This window comes from Euprymna scolopes, chromosome 43 (assembly GCF_053919585.1).
Source record: "Euprymna scolopes isolate OS-2025 chromosome 43, ASM5391958v1, whole genome shotgun sequence".
Classification (NCBI taxonomy): Eukaryota; Metazoa; Mollusca; class Cephalopoda; order Sepiida; family Sepiolidae; genus Euprymna; species Euprymna scolopes.
In genome coordinates, this window is record NC_136524.1 from 26272708 (window position 1) to 26286576 (window position 13869).

Sequence of the window (13869 nt, forward strand, 5' to 3'; positions counted from 1 at the left end):
AAAGCTGAATGGTTTAAGTTATTGGCCGAGATATGGTCATTGTTAATGAAGAAAACGAAGCGGTACCAATTTTGTTGGAGTGGCACCAACCATCTATTATACAAAGGGTTAATGTCTATACATCTAACTAAAAATAAAAAAAGCTCCAAAACAAACACCCACAAAGTTGGTATATTCTTGATCAGCATTCCCCTAGATGAATAATATCTAAAATTTAGCAAAAATTATTCTTTGGGAGACCAAGTTTCCTTGGAAAAGAAAATACTGGCTCATTCCTCAAAGAATCCATTATAAAGGAGAGCAATCTGTGTATGCATGTCCAGTTAGAGGAATGGGCTGGGTAGAGGAGAATGACAAATTAGGGGGAGGGAAGGGGAAACAAGGATGGAAAAAGAAAATGATGGTTAGAAAGAGGTAGAGATATAACAGTTTTAATAGAAATATATTACAATTTCACAATTCTGGGTAGCCATGCTAGTGTAGTCATAAAGTAGCCGGCATGTGAATCTTTATGCCAGAGAAGCAAGCACCAGTTAGCCCGCACAAGGAAAGCAGCACAGATGTTGTCATCACTGCAAGTTGTGGGTTGCTTTTGAGCCAGGACTGAAACTGATTTTTCATTTTTTAGCACTTGTACAGTTTAATCAAACATTAAAAAAATGAAAATATCGAAAAAAAAAAAAAAAAAAGGTTATATTGTACGTATCCATTTTAGACTTAAGATCTGTGAAAAAAAAAAAATTCACTTAATCTGATCGAGTAGTTTTTGTTTTTTACAGCGGAAAAACATGTTTTTATGACAGCGCATTGAAGGCAGCCATTATGGAATTTGTTGAACACGCCACGGGGAGATAACTCAATGTAAAGCGCCAACACTCCCTCCCCATCTTTATTACTAGCTTTTCTTCCTAAAAATCAAACCTTTTGCTCGGTATCATAAACTGTTTTTTCATTGTAAAAAAAAAAAAAAAAAAAAAAAAAATTTTTTAAATAGTTGATGAAATTAAGTGAACATTTTTTTCGGAGAACTTCATTCAATAATGGATACGTACGATTTAAATATTTTCAATATATTTTTTTAAATGTCTTGATTAAACTGTACAAGTACTCATTTTTAATCTACTGTAATTTTTCCATCTGCTGTCTGGTAAAACAGGTTGTGTTCATGAATGCAAATTAACACCTACATAAATCCACAATTCTGAACATGTGCTTTTTCATCTTACAAATGGCTGTTCAACAAGCAGGACATGATAGGCACTTCAAATCCAGTAGATGTTCATCTCTACTACTGTCACATGTTGGACATGTTTCTTGTGAAGCAGAAGCCATACAAAGCTATTCCTTTAATCTAAGTAGTGTTGAAGCAAACTGCTTACTAGGTGAGTAGTATTTGAAGTGAGTAGTCATTTATCTTCTTTCCCTTGTAGAGGGGGGGGGTGCAACATAATATCAGAAGGTGGGAAGAATCGAGCCAGTGCTCTTAAAAAAAAAAAAAAAAAAAAAAAAAAAAAAAGAAAAAGAAAAAGGAACACTGCCCTACAAAAAATGGTTAAGTAACCCCATCAGGATTTCCGATAAGAGTGCCTCAGACAACAAGTAATAAATTTGCTCTAACCAAAAGCTGAGAAGCAAAGCCTGGGTGGACCTCCTAGAGAAACTCACTTATGAGTGCCAATGCATTCATAAGTGGGTTAAATCAGCTTCCTCTGAAGAAGGAAGTACCAAGGGAATATGAAATTCAGTCACACGGTCCCCAGTCACTCGTCTATCCGTCTATCCCGATGAAAGGAAATGAAGATATTAAGTTTTTGCAATTCTTGCAGGGAGGTGTCAACATCCTCCTACATACAGTGCCTGGTATTTACAAATGGTCACTCATCTGATACTGACCAGGCTGCCTTACTCTGGTGTTTCAACATTATTATTCTTACATTAATACATCATGAAAATTAAAAAAAAGGTACATTTAGATATGTTCAACTCAACATTAACAGTTCATTACAATATCATTTTCAAGATTTGTTCTAGGGCTTGCCTTGCCCCCTTAAAAAATTTTTTTTTTTAATAACTGAGAATGCTATAGTTTGTTTGAAGCATTGTGCATAATGTGTAAGGATTTGTGTTTGAATGCTATGACAATGCAGTCTTGTAGAAAAACACTTGTTAGGCACGAGACAAGGTAAAAAGAATTATTTTGAAAGATTTTCCAAAAGTGGAACCATTTTAAAAAATATGCAATTCTTTATTATTGAAATACTCACTCAAAAGTTGAACCATTAAAAAAAAAAAAAAAAAAAAAAAAAATTATATATATAAATTCTTTATTATACTGGTATAATTACAAAGAAGCATGCAAGTGAGAATAGTTTTAATATTAGTAAATAAAGCACAATATTAATATTTGTTAAAAAACATACCATAGAAAGATATGTCTAAAATAGATATGAAGTTAGTATTGCTTTTTTTGTCGCCATATCAGTCATCTTTGATTTAATTTTTTTTTACTCAGTTTTATGACAAATCAATCGTTTTTGAACACATTAAAATCAAAAACTAAATTAAAAAATGATTGTTTTGTCTATGGAGATAAGTTAGAACATTCACAAACATCAGCAGCAGCGTAATACAGGCCAACCCAACCAAAAACCTTGGGTTCTTCTGTTATTGTAACGAAATCCAAAAATTGAAATATTAAATTTCAATTAAAACCAATGGTATTTACTTAATTGTCATGTCAAAATTTGTAACATACCCAAAAATTATGAAAAGCGAGGAGTCAGAAAATTAATTATTAATGAAAATAGATTTATGAGTTATTTCAGAGTTGCCAGACTGGCTCTTTTAAAGTCAAATTTTGTGAATTTGATCTTTTTGGAAGCAGTTTGGCCTTGAAAAATTGTATTTGGCCTTTTTAAAAATTTGGTTTTATATAAAAAGCTAAATTCTGAAATAATTGGGTTTTTTTTTCCCAACTTGTAATCACCTAAAAAAATAAGAATCTTATATGAGGGGTATTAGTTCGCTTATATGAAAATGATAGAATGCATTATTAATATTCCATGGTACTAGTGCTTTTTTATCTATAAAAAAAAAAAAAAAAAAAAAAATTAATTTTCTCCAAAAACATAAAAACCAAAATTTCAATTCCATAGAAAAGGATACAAATGTTTGGCTGTCAACATTTTTGATATAGCTCAGAGTTAACATCTTTAATATAACCATTTTTATTTTATAAAACATTTACATTTTTCATTTGGCCTTTTCTTTTGCCCCTTTTCCTGAAAAATTTGGCTTTGAATATTTTTTTTTAATACTTTAGCAACTGGAGTTACTTCTGTTGTGTTTACGTTCACTATTCCAAACAATATAGCTGCCCTTGTTTCTGTTAACCATAAAAATACGTGATTTTTGTAATGTAATATTCAACTAATTGTGACATGACAATTAACTAGGTAATGTTGCCTATTTATTCTGAAATTATTTGAAAACTGTTATCCTCATCTTCATAATTGTTTCACAATGCTTCGGCCAACTATTCCTCTGGACTTCACCATGATGGGATAGGAATGGTGAATCTCTAACTGTAACCTCATCAATTACTGCCTTCTATAGATGTTGTCTCACCACATTTTGGCCAACTAATCCTCTGGCCTGCTTTGGGTAGGATTGAAACCACTATCTTCAGATAATGCTCACCAGGAACCATAGAGATTCAACACTGCTATCCACTGCGCTAGAGGATGAGTTGGCTGAATCATTGTGAAACAACAACCCGACGGTGAAAACTCAGGTAAAAAGTCATCTCCCTCTCAGTACAGACCAATAAGTCTCCTGTGTGTCATGAGTAAGTTGTTTGAATCCATATTAAATAAAGAAGTAGTCAACCACCTCAACAGAAACAACCTTCTTAGTGACATGCAATATGGTTTCCGCTCTGCAAGATCTACAGCAGATGAGCTAACGGTTATATCACATAGAATTAGTGAATCTCTTGACAAAGGTTTCCTTTCCAGAGCAATTGCTCTTGACATATCGAAGGCCTTTGATAAGGTATGGCATAAGGGCCTACTTCACAAGATTTCCAGCTACGGTATTACTGGAAATGTTTTCTCAATTAAATCATTTCTCTCTGATAAGTTCATAAGAGTAGTGGTTGATGGGCAGAAATCAGGGGCCCACAGTATTAATGCTGAAGTCCCCCAGGGGTCCATCCTATGCCCAACTCTTCCTGATCTACATCAATGATCTCCAAAAACACATACTTAAATCATTCGTTGACATCTATGCTGATGACACGACCATCTATGGCAACACATCAAAGGCCGTAAATGACAAAGTTCTCTCTAATTCTCTCTCCTCTGATCTTGAGCGTGTGGTACAATGGGGGAAGAGGTGGCTGGTCACTTTTAATGCATCCAAAACCAAGCTTCTATCTTTACATCATCAATGCTCTGATCCCCATCTGGCATCTATTGAAATGGATGGCTCTCGTCTTGGGGAGGCTCCATGTTTTGACAAGCTTCTAGGTTTAACCTTTACTCCTGATCTGAAATGGAACACGTACATCAAATCTGTTGCCAGGGATGCTGGGAAAATGGTGGGATCCTTCTACCGCTCCAGAAGATATCTCACTACTAATGCAATTCTCTATCTATATAAAAGCCAAGTACGTCCAAGGTTGGAGTACTGCTGCCACATCTGGGCAGGAGCTGCTAAAAACAGCCTATCCTGCCTTGACAGAGTACAAAATAGACTTCGTGGTTTGGTGGGGGATGCCGTTTTCTCTTCCCTGCAGCCTCTCTCCCACAGAAGAGACGTTGCGAGCCTGTCTTTGTTTTATCGTTATTTCCATGGCAAGTGCTCGTCTGAGCTCCAATCTCTCGTCCCCCCTCGCCAATCTTTCACGAGAAACACCCGTCTGGCTGAAACTACTGTCAATAATTTCCACCACTCTTTAACTGTGCCTAAATCCAAACGTAGATTCCATGAGCAGAGCTTCTTTCTCAAAAGTGCACGATTGTGGAACTCTCTTCCGTTTGCCTATTTCCCACCTAACTACAACTTGGATGTCTTCAAATCCAACATAAACAAATTCCTGACAAACCACCCCCTTAAGACACTATCAAATCTCCAATATTAATGATTACTACAATACTATCTCATTGATTACTGTACATGCAATAACCCTTATCCCTGAGTGGCCTCCTGGCCTTGATAAGTGGTGACCCCCATGTAAAAAAAAAAAAAACTATAAAGATGAGAATAAGTCTGCATATAAATAAATATACACATTACTCATCTTAAAGGATTCCAATAATAAAATAACCTCGCTTATTGTTGAAATTTACAAATTAAGAGGTTATTTTTTTTTTTTTTATGAAAACTCAATTTTGCGGCTGTTGAATTTTGCTACAATAATGAAGAATGGAATCGTTAATAAAAAAATCACAATTCTTTCAACATTACATTTGGGTTGGCAGCAGAGTGAGATCCGCTCCGCGTGGAGCTGGGGGCCAGGTTCGAGTTATCTGAACAATTCGGAGTTCTCTCTGACCTGGCGATTGGCCCGAAATGCACTTCCACTCAACAACATACAATGCAGTTCTGGGTTTTTGGAGTCGCCTGATTGTCCCCATTGTGGGACAATGGCCATAGAAACTACTGATCATGCTTTCTTCGATTGCCGCGAACTCTGCCAGTACTGGTCGTATGTCAGCGAAGTGACGGCTCGCATCGATCCTGAGCATCCTTGCCCAATTACCGTATCCAAAGTCGTTGACAACGTGAGGCCGCCGTGGGACCGGGAAAGACAAATGGTCTACATTACGATCCTGGCGGTGGCGAGAATGGTGATTTGGACGTCGCGTCTGCTAGGTTGCCGGAGGAGGAGGGGGGGGTGTTGTCTTTTTCTGATCAGGATCTGATCGCTTTCTTTAAACACCAACTACGGGTGAAGATCAGATGTGATAGAAGAAGGCTGCATCGCGCAGCATTTGACAGAAGATGGATACATGTAGCAAGTCTGTGTGTACGAAGAGGAGCCAAATTTGAATACGTGTTCCCCGCCTAGGTGTGGAATGTGCAGTTCCGTAAAGTAAAATTAAACAAGTAGCCTCTCAGCTAGCTGAGTTTGTGTTCCATCCCTCCCCGATTAGGAAGCCTCCAAGATCCCCATCCCCTCTTACCTGCAATTTTTGTTTTAACCCCTTCCTCTAAATTTTACCCATCTTGGAGAGAAAGAAATACAAACTAACCCCAATGCCTTACCCACAAAATTTTCTTTTCTCCATTCACCTCCATCTAGAGGGCATCCCCACCTAGAGATTGACCCACAGAGCGAGGTTCCTTTTACAAACCTAGTGGAACGGGCAGTCTATCAACTAGATGGGGTTGGGAGGGTCCTACTAATCACCTTTTGTTTTTTCTTCCCCCGCCCTCGACACAAATGAATTATTGTACCATTTTATTGTTATCTTTTTTGTTTTTACATGTCAATAAAAAATGTTTTAAAAACTGGGAGTTAAGTAGGACATCCCCCAATATGAAAGGGTGAATGCGGTATTATGGTGAAAGAAGATACTAGCTGGGAGAAACTTTTGATTTTGTTTAGTTCTGGAGTGACAAGGATGACCAACGACCCCCACAATCCCCCCTTTTGAGTTGGCCATGTGCCTAAGTTTTTTGTTCATCGTTGATTTTGACTGTATTTTTAACATGAATAAAAGATTTAATATCTCAAAGTGTAGTATTTGTTCTTACTACATGCTGTAATTGTGATATAAAGTGGGGGATCACTTTTCTGTATTAATTTTATGTAAAATGATCACCCACTTTACAACCAGTCAGTCTCAAAGCCATTCGAGTCATTCTCCAGATCATTCAAGTTGCTTTTGAAGGATTCCAGTTATTTTTTAAGCATTCAAGTTATTCTTAAGGTCATTCAATTGATCCTTAAATTCATTAAAGTCATTCTAAGTCATTTATTTAAGTCATTTCAGCCCATTTTTTGGTCATTTTAGTTTATCTTTGAGAATTTCATGTCAATCCTACATTCATGCATTCATTCATTACGCGAGAGCATGTGACTAATAGCTATTGGCCTTGTCCACATTACATTCAGGTATATTTATCCTTAGACAACGATAAAACAAAGACTTAAATATTCATGACTGAAACTCGGTGGCCAAGTTAGGCATAGACTGGAGTTTATTTGTACTTAATACGGTTGGATTACAAAAAAGATTGTGAATTTTATAATGGATTCCATTGATGGCATTTTGGGAGGTTACACTGCATATCAAATAATATCCAACATCAGAGAATCATACATCCAATAATATTAGCATTAGAGGGCCATATGTGGGCCGTTCCAAACGTAACAATTCCTACTTTCTTTATTCCGCCTGAATGGATCAGAGGGGGTAACAAATTGCATTGTTATGGTAACTGAACTTATGCATTAAGGACTTGAAAGTTTCACCTCTCTGTTGCAGATATTAATGATGTGAGACTCTAAAAAAAAAGCAATACCCATTATAGATGTGCATCATAAGTAGAGATGCATCATTGAATTCCAGGCAAAAGTGCATTGAGAATGATGGTGACTATATAGAAAAATAAATTCTGGAGCACTAAAGTTTTCTCTTTTTAATGGTACGATGCCTGTCTCCTTCATAGCTCTAACTTTTTGAGTTGAAAAAAAAAAAAAAAAAAAAAAATAGGAGGCTTTACTTTTGGAACGACCCTTATACCTTAAATAATATTAGCATTAAAGGGATATGGTTAGATATAGTATTAGTGTCGTAGGGTTATGCATCTAACAATATTAGCATTATAGGGCCAATCATCCAATGGTATTAGCATCATAGGGCCATACATCCAATGGTATTAGCATCATAGGGCCATACATCCAATGGTATTAGCATTATAGAGTCATACATGCAATGGTATTAGCATTATAGGGTCATACATCCAATGGTATTAGCAATATATCTAATTGCATTTGAATTTTTTTTGCAGATTACACCATCTACAGTAAGTGGACACTTTCACTCAATAATTATAACAACCAGTTGTATTTACCTGGTGTTGTCCGGATGGAGACAAGATTTTTTTTCGCTTTTATAAATAAAACAAAATGCATTGCGGTTAATAAAAAAAAAATATAATAACATAAATTTTATCTATATTAAAAAAAAAAAAAAAATCTCTATAATGTATGATGAAACAAAAATATCATATTCTAAAAATCATATAAATTGATCAAGTAGTTTTATTTTTAAATAAGAAAATCAAATTGTATAAGTAACAGAAAAGTGTCTGTCTTGTCCGCCAATTTGAAAACAAATTAAAAAAGGAGATAACTCAAAAATAATCCAAACCTGCAAGATTTGTTATAATGCTTACAAATTACCGTTAATCACTTAAAAATTATTTTCTTTGTAAAAATAAAACTACTTAATCAATCTATGTGATTTTTTAAATATATTTTCATTTTGCCATGGGTACATCAAACAAATTCTTTTCTTTATTTTTTGTTTTTTATATATAGGATGAATTCTGGACAAGAACCTTAGATTTTCTTTTATGTTATTTAATTAAAATTAAAATAAATATAAAAATAAAACAAAAAGGATAAAGATGACCTTCATTTTGTGTACTTATCATGTAAAAAAAAACAAAAAAAACTAAACCAAAACAAAAAATAAAATAAATCAATATTATGTTTGAAGTCTAGGCAATGTTGAATTATGGCTGATTTTTTTTAAAAATAGGATTTTAAAATAGGATTTTTAAAATTTAATTCTTTTGTTATTGCATATATGATTTCAATAAATATTCACTATTAAATGGATAATATATCAATGTAATTATATAAAGTTAAATTTACCCCCCTCCCCCCCAAAAAAAACATGCACAGATCTCGTTTCATAATTTTAGATAATAAATTATTGAATTGAAAGTGTAGAGAATTGAAATTTATGTTATTTTTAAAAATCAATTTTATGAATTTGAGAAGATATTTAACCTTTTTGTTATGAATGGGGGTGTTGGCATATAACAATGCCTTGCAGAAGATAATGTCCGAAGATGAGTATGTTTGTAGTACATGAATGATAAAATAATGGAAGAGATGAGAATATTCAAAATTGACTTGATATGCTAGAAATCATTGTAAGAGTGAAATACCAACAGCCAAAAGAAAGCATGCTGAAATAATCAGGGAATGCATAGAATCGCAAAAGAACTCGTGATTTCTGGAAAATCTATAATAGTGTAGTGAATAAAGGACAATCAGTAATTCCTCCAGTGAGCAACAACCAGAAGGTTGCATGCACAGCAATGGAGAAGGCAGAACTGCTTGCCCGGCAATTCACCTTCAACTCCACCTTACAGCCAACAAACAACTCCCTCCCAAATTTCCTTATGCGGACTGAAGCTACATTAGACGATGTAAAAGTCACCCCTTCTTATGTCCGCGATATCATAAAAGGCTTGGACACCTCAAACGCGTGTGGGCCTGATCTCATCCCTGCTATACTAATTAAGAAATGTTCAGTTGAGCTAGCCCCCATGCTTTCCAAGCTCTACAATAAATGCCTTGCTGAATCTTGCTTTCCAAATAGCTATAAGATGGCCTCTGTGGTACCAGTGTACAAGAATTCTGGTGAAAGAACAGACCCTCTCAATTATCGCCCCATTAGTCTCCCCCCCCCCTCTTCGCTAAAATCTTTGAAACCTTAATTAATCAAGCACTAGTTCACCACCTCGCAAAAGCAAATCTCTCTAACAGTATGGATTCAGGCAACGTCGTTCTACTGCAGATATTTTAACAGTCATCTCTGAACGCATTTACCATGTACTGGATAAGGTAGGCAAAGCCAGGGTTGTGGCCCTTGATATATCCAAGGCTTTTGACAAAGTCTAGCCCTGCTTTATATCTACAAAGCTTTTTCGCCTCAGGTTTGAGTTCAGAATTGACGTCTGGTTGTTTATGAGATGTTGATATTTCATATATGATGACTGCAACTCTCACCCAAATATTATCATCATCTGATATCTTTTGAATGTCTTTTTAGACTTGTCAATGACTTATACTCTTTGATATAAATATGAAATACATAAAACTCCTGCAAAGGGAATTGCTACATTGTTTAGGCTGACCCTTGGGCGATGCTGAGACATGTAACTGTAATACATCCTTCTCTCCAGGGTAAAAATGTAATACATCCTTCTCTCCAGGGTAAAAAACGTCTGTGTACTTATACAGGATAAAGACCGTGTTATTATCATAATTTTCAAAGCAGCTTATGTAAAATCCCGAGCCAATGAAATCACAGCAGCTAACGTCATTTAAGAAAACATTTATTTGCTATCATACATTTATCATAAAAATAAATATTTATCTTGATTTGAATCATTCAAAAATTTTTTTCAAAAATTAGTGGTTTGTTATCAAAAAATAAATATTTATGAAAATTATATTACAAGGAGTTTTTTCTTAATTTGAGTTTTAATTTGTCCAAAGTTTTGTAAAAGTTATCCAATACTTATTCATTATATTTCCTTCATAACAAAAAGGATATTGTTTTCATTTTACAATTAATTTTTCATTAAAATATCATAACATTTTTCATTGTAAAAAAATTGGCCAGTGTTTTCACAAAAATCATGAAATTTTCATTCAGCACCTTCCCGTGTTTTACATAAACTCTGGAAAGTTCTGACAATAGTGCAATCCTTATTCTGCATAAGTATCAAACTTCCATGTACTTGTGATTTCTTTTCTGACTAAGACCAGCATTACTGTGTCTGGATAACTGTAGTGTTGAATGTACATATAGTCCAGACTATTCATATTCATGTTTTAACCTAGTAGCACCCAGGTTTTTTTTTTTTTTTTTTTTTTTAAAGACCAGAAGGATAATTATATTTCAGCAACATCTGTATTTTGCAGAGATATCTATAGTGTCAAAGAGTGAAGCATTTTTCAAATAATTCAGATATTGATGTCTCAGTTTTCAGTATATTGTGAAAATCTAATGAAAGGATACGACCACTTTCACCCATTAGCCAATCTGTAAATAGTCCTTATAAAATTTATACATAGTAAACATAGTATAAATGAAGGCTTTATTTTATAAAGACAAGTAAATCTTTGAATGTAATTTTGTTTAAACATAGTATGGTCTAAGAGTTTGGTTATAAAATACAGACAAAACTAAAAACGATCTTTTTTTTATTTGAATATATTTTTTTTGATACCCATTTAGTATAAAATTTTTAGTAAAAAGATAAATGAAAAATGTTTGGACAATATAATGGACATTATGAAATTTATGCAATTTAACCTTTTAATAAACTTCATTTAGAATTACATTCAGATCCAACTATAGAAAAATTTAAAAAATATAAATTAATTTTTCTTTTGTTTGTTAACCTCTAAGGAACATTAACCAATTAAAATAAACAAATTCCCTTCATATTAAAAACAAAAATACAGAAAAATCTTTATGATCTATGCATCTATCATGGAACAAAAGAATTTCATATTCTAAAAATCAGGCAAATTGATTGAATAGTTTTTTTTTTATATAGAAAATATATTTTTTTTACAATTTTTAGAATTAATGGTAAATCGTAGCCATTACAAGGTTGATTTTGATATCTATTTCTAGAGAGTTTGTTAAGGTGGGGAGTAACCCTTTATTCAAGATGGCAATGTGAGACACTGTCCTTGTTTTGTAAAAAAATTGATTATCTTAGTTAAAAATAAAACAAAAAATAAATACTTTATCAATTTACATGGTTTTTGGAATATGAAATTTTTGTTCTGTGATGGATATGTACATCATAAAGATTTTCCTACATTTTTGTTTTTTATATGTGGTAGAAGCCAGCACATTTTTTTTCTCCAAGGCAATTTATGAATTCTGAAAAGTTGCAGCAGGTTTCAAAAAAAAAAAAATCAGATGAAAAGAAAAATAAACAAAGAATTTTATATCTACTAGCAAAAAAAACTTAGAGCAGTAATCGATTATCATAAGAGAAAAAAAAGATAAAGATTGAAAAGAACTGGGGTTATATCAAGTATGGGAAACTTAAAATGCTTTGAATAAGCATGAAACATTGGAAGTAAATTAAAAATTGGAACATAATAGGATTACTAAAAAAATATTAAAATTATTTTAAAACATTCAAATATGGGAAATCACCAAATAAAATTAGTACAAAAAAAAAAAAAGAAAAAAAAAAGAATGCTAAATAAACGGATACAAAATTGAAATAGTTTATGTATAAGCAGTTTTAGTTCTAATCCAAATTCCCCAGATATTAAAAAACAAAAATAAACAAAAATCTGTATGATGTATACACCTGTGACAAAGTTGCTTTGTCACAGGTGTATACATCATACAGACAATATAAAAAACAAAAAAATTATGGTAAAAAAATTGGCCAGTGTTTTCACAAAAATCATGAAAATAGTATAATACAGCACATTTTTTAATCATCAAATTATTAAAGTACTTTTACTACCATAAAAAAAAAAAAAATCACATAAATTGATCAAGTAGTTTTATTTTTATCAAAAAAAAGATTAAAAAATTAATGGGAATTTATAGGCATCATAACAAATCTAGCAAGTATGAATTCTTGTTGAGTTATCCTCCTTTTGTTATAGAGATTTTTTCCAAATGGAAGGAGAGACAGTCATTCCTTGGATACTCATAAGATTTTATTTTCTTATGCAAAAAATAAAACTATTTGATTATTTTATGAGTTTTAGAATGTATTTTTTGTTTTGTCATGGGTACATATATCATACATATTTTTCTTTTCGTTTTTTTAATATATGGAAATTCTGGACAAGAATCAATTTTAAAAAATCTGTTTGGAAGAGTTTGGCCCAGAAGAGTCGTCATGAGAAGCATAGATTGAGTGTTAGGGATAAAGTAAAATTAGAACTGGGAAAGATGTGATCGTCATCAAGCTGGATATTAGTAAAAATATAGGAACTGATAAAACACATCCTAAGTCATCAAATTATTAAAGTACTTTTGAAATAAAGGCGTTATCAATAATTGAATTATTTAATAAATGGATGCTTATGCAGTATAATAGAATTTTGAGCAAATGCATGTCAGGCAAAAACCACTATTATGTACATAGGTGCTGAATCAAAATAGTATAAATTCGAAAAATGACAAAAAATAATCCCGAAGATGTGCAAAATCTATTTTGCACACAAAAAAAAAAAAAAATCATAAACACTAGCAGTTTGATATTTTCTAATTTTTCAAGATTCATGGAAAACAAGGGAGATCAGTCAGTTTGTCAAACTGACTTTATTGCACCACTCTTCCACATAAAAACATAAAACTTGATAATTTGATAAATTCTATTTTTACCGGTAAGCATTTTTCTACTGCATCATTTTTTGCAATTTTTATAATTTATACTAGTTTCAACATGACATGTATGCAATAGTGTTTTTACCTGTTTGAAATTCTATTATATTGCAAAAGCATCAACAAATGTATAGAATGTAAACAAATTTCATAAAAACTATCTAGAAAAGCATATAACTCTCTAGGGAATGACAATTTTTCAAATATAAAAAACTAAAATTTACCAAATTTTTAATACCAAAAAAACAAACAAATAAATTAACCAACACAAAAGTTGAAATTGGAGTGTTGCTATATTCCTCCATTAATATACGGCACAATCATGTTGACCCTGGCCAGTACCAGATTGGGAATACCAGGTGCTGTATGTAGGAGGACGTTAACACCTTTCTGCAAGAGCTGCAAAAATCTAATGTAGTCATCTCCTCTAATGAGGATATACATGCGACTGGGGACC

The 13869-nt window shown here is 32.9% G+C and overlaps 1 protein-coding gene across 4 annotated transcripts in view; it reads right to left on the reverse strand.

The window, feature by feature from the left end:
* The window catches only part of LOC145268250 (E3 ubiquitin-protein ligase SH3RF1-like), a 152713-nt gene that overhangs the window by 23346 nt on the left and 115498 nt on the right, over positions 1-13869 (reverse strand). For 2 of the 4 annotated variants that reach the window (XM_080123584.1, XM_080123582.1), the window contains exon 12: positions 8086-8121. The exons of the other annotated variants lie outside the window; for them this stretch is intronic. In XM_080123584.1, coding sequence (XP_079979710.1) covers positions 8086-8121 — 36 coding nt within the window. The remainder of the gene's footprint in view (positions 1-8085; positions 8122-13869) is intronic. 4 annotated transcript variants of the gene reach the window in all.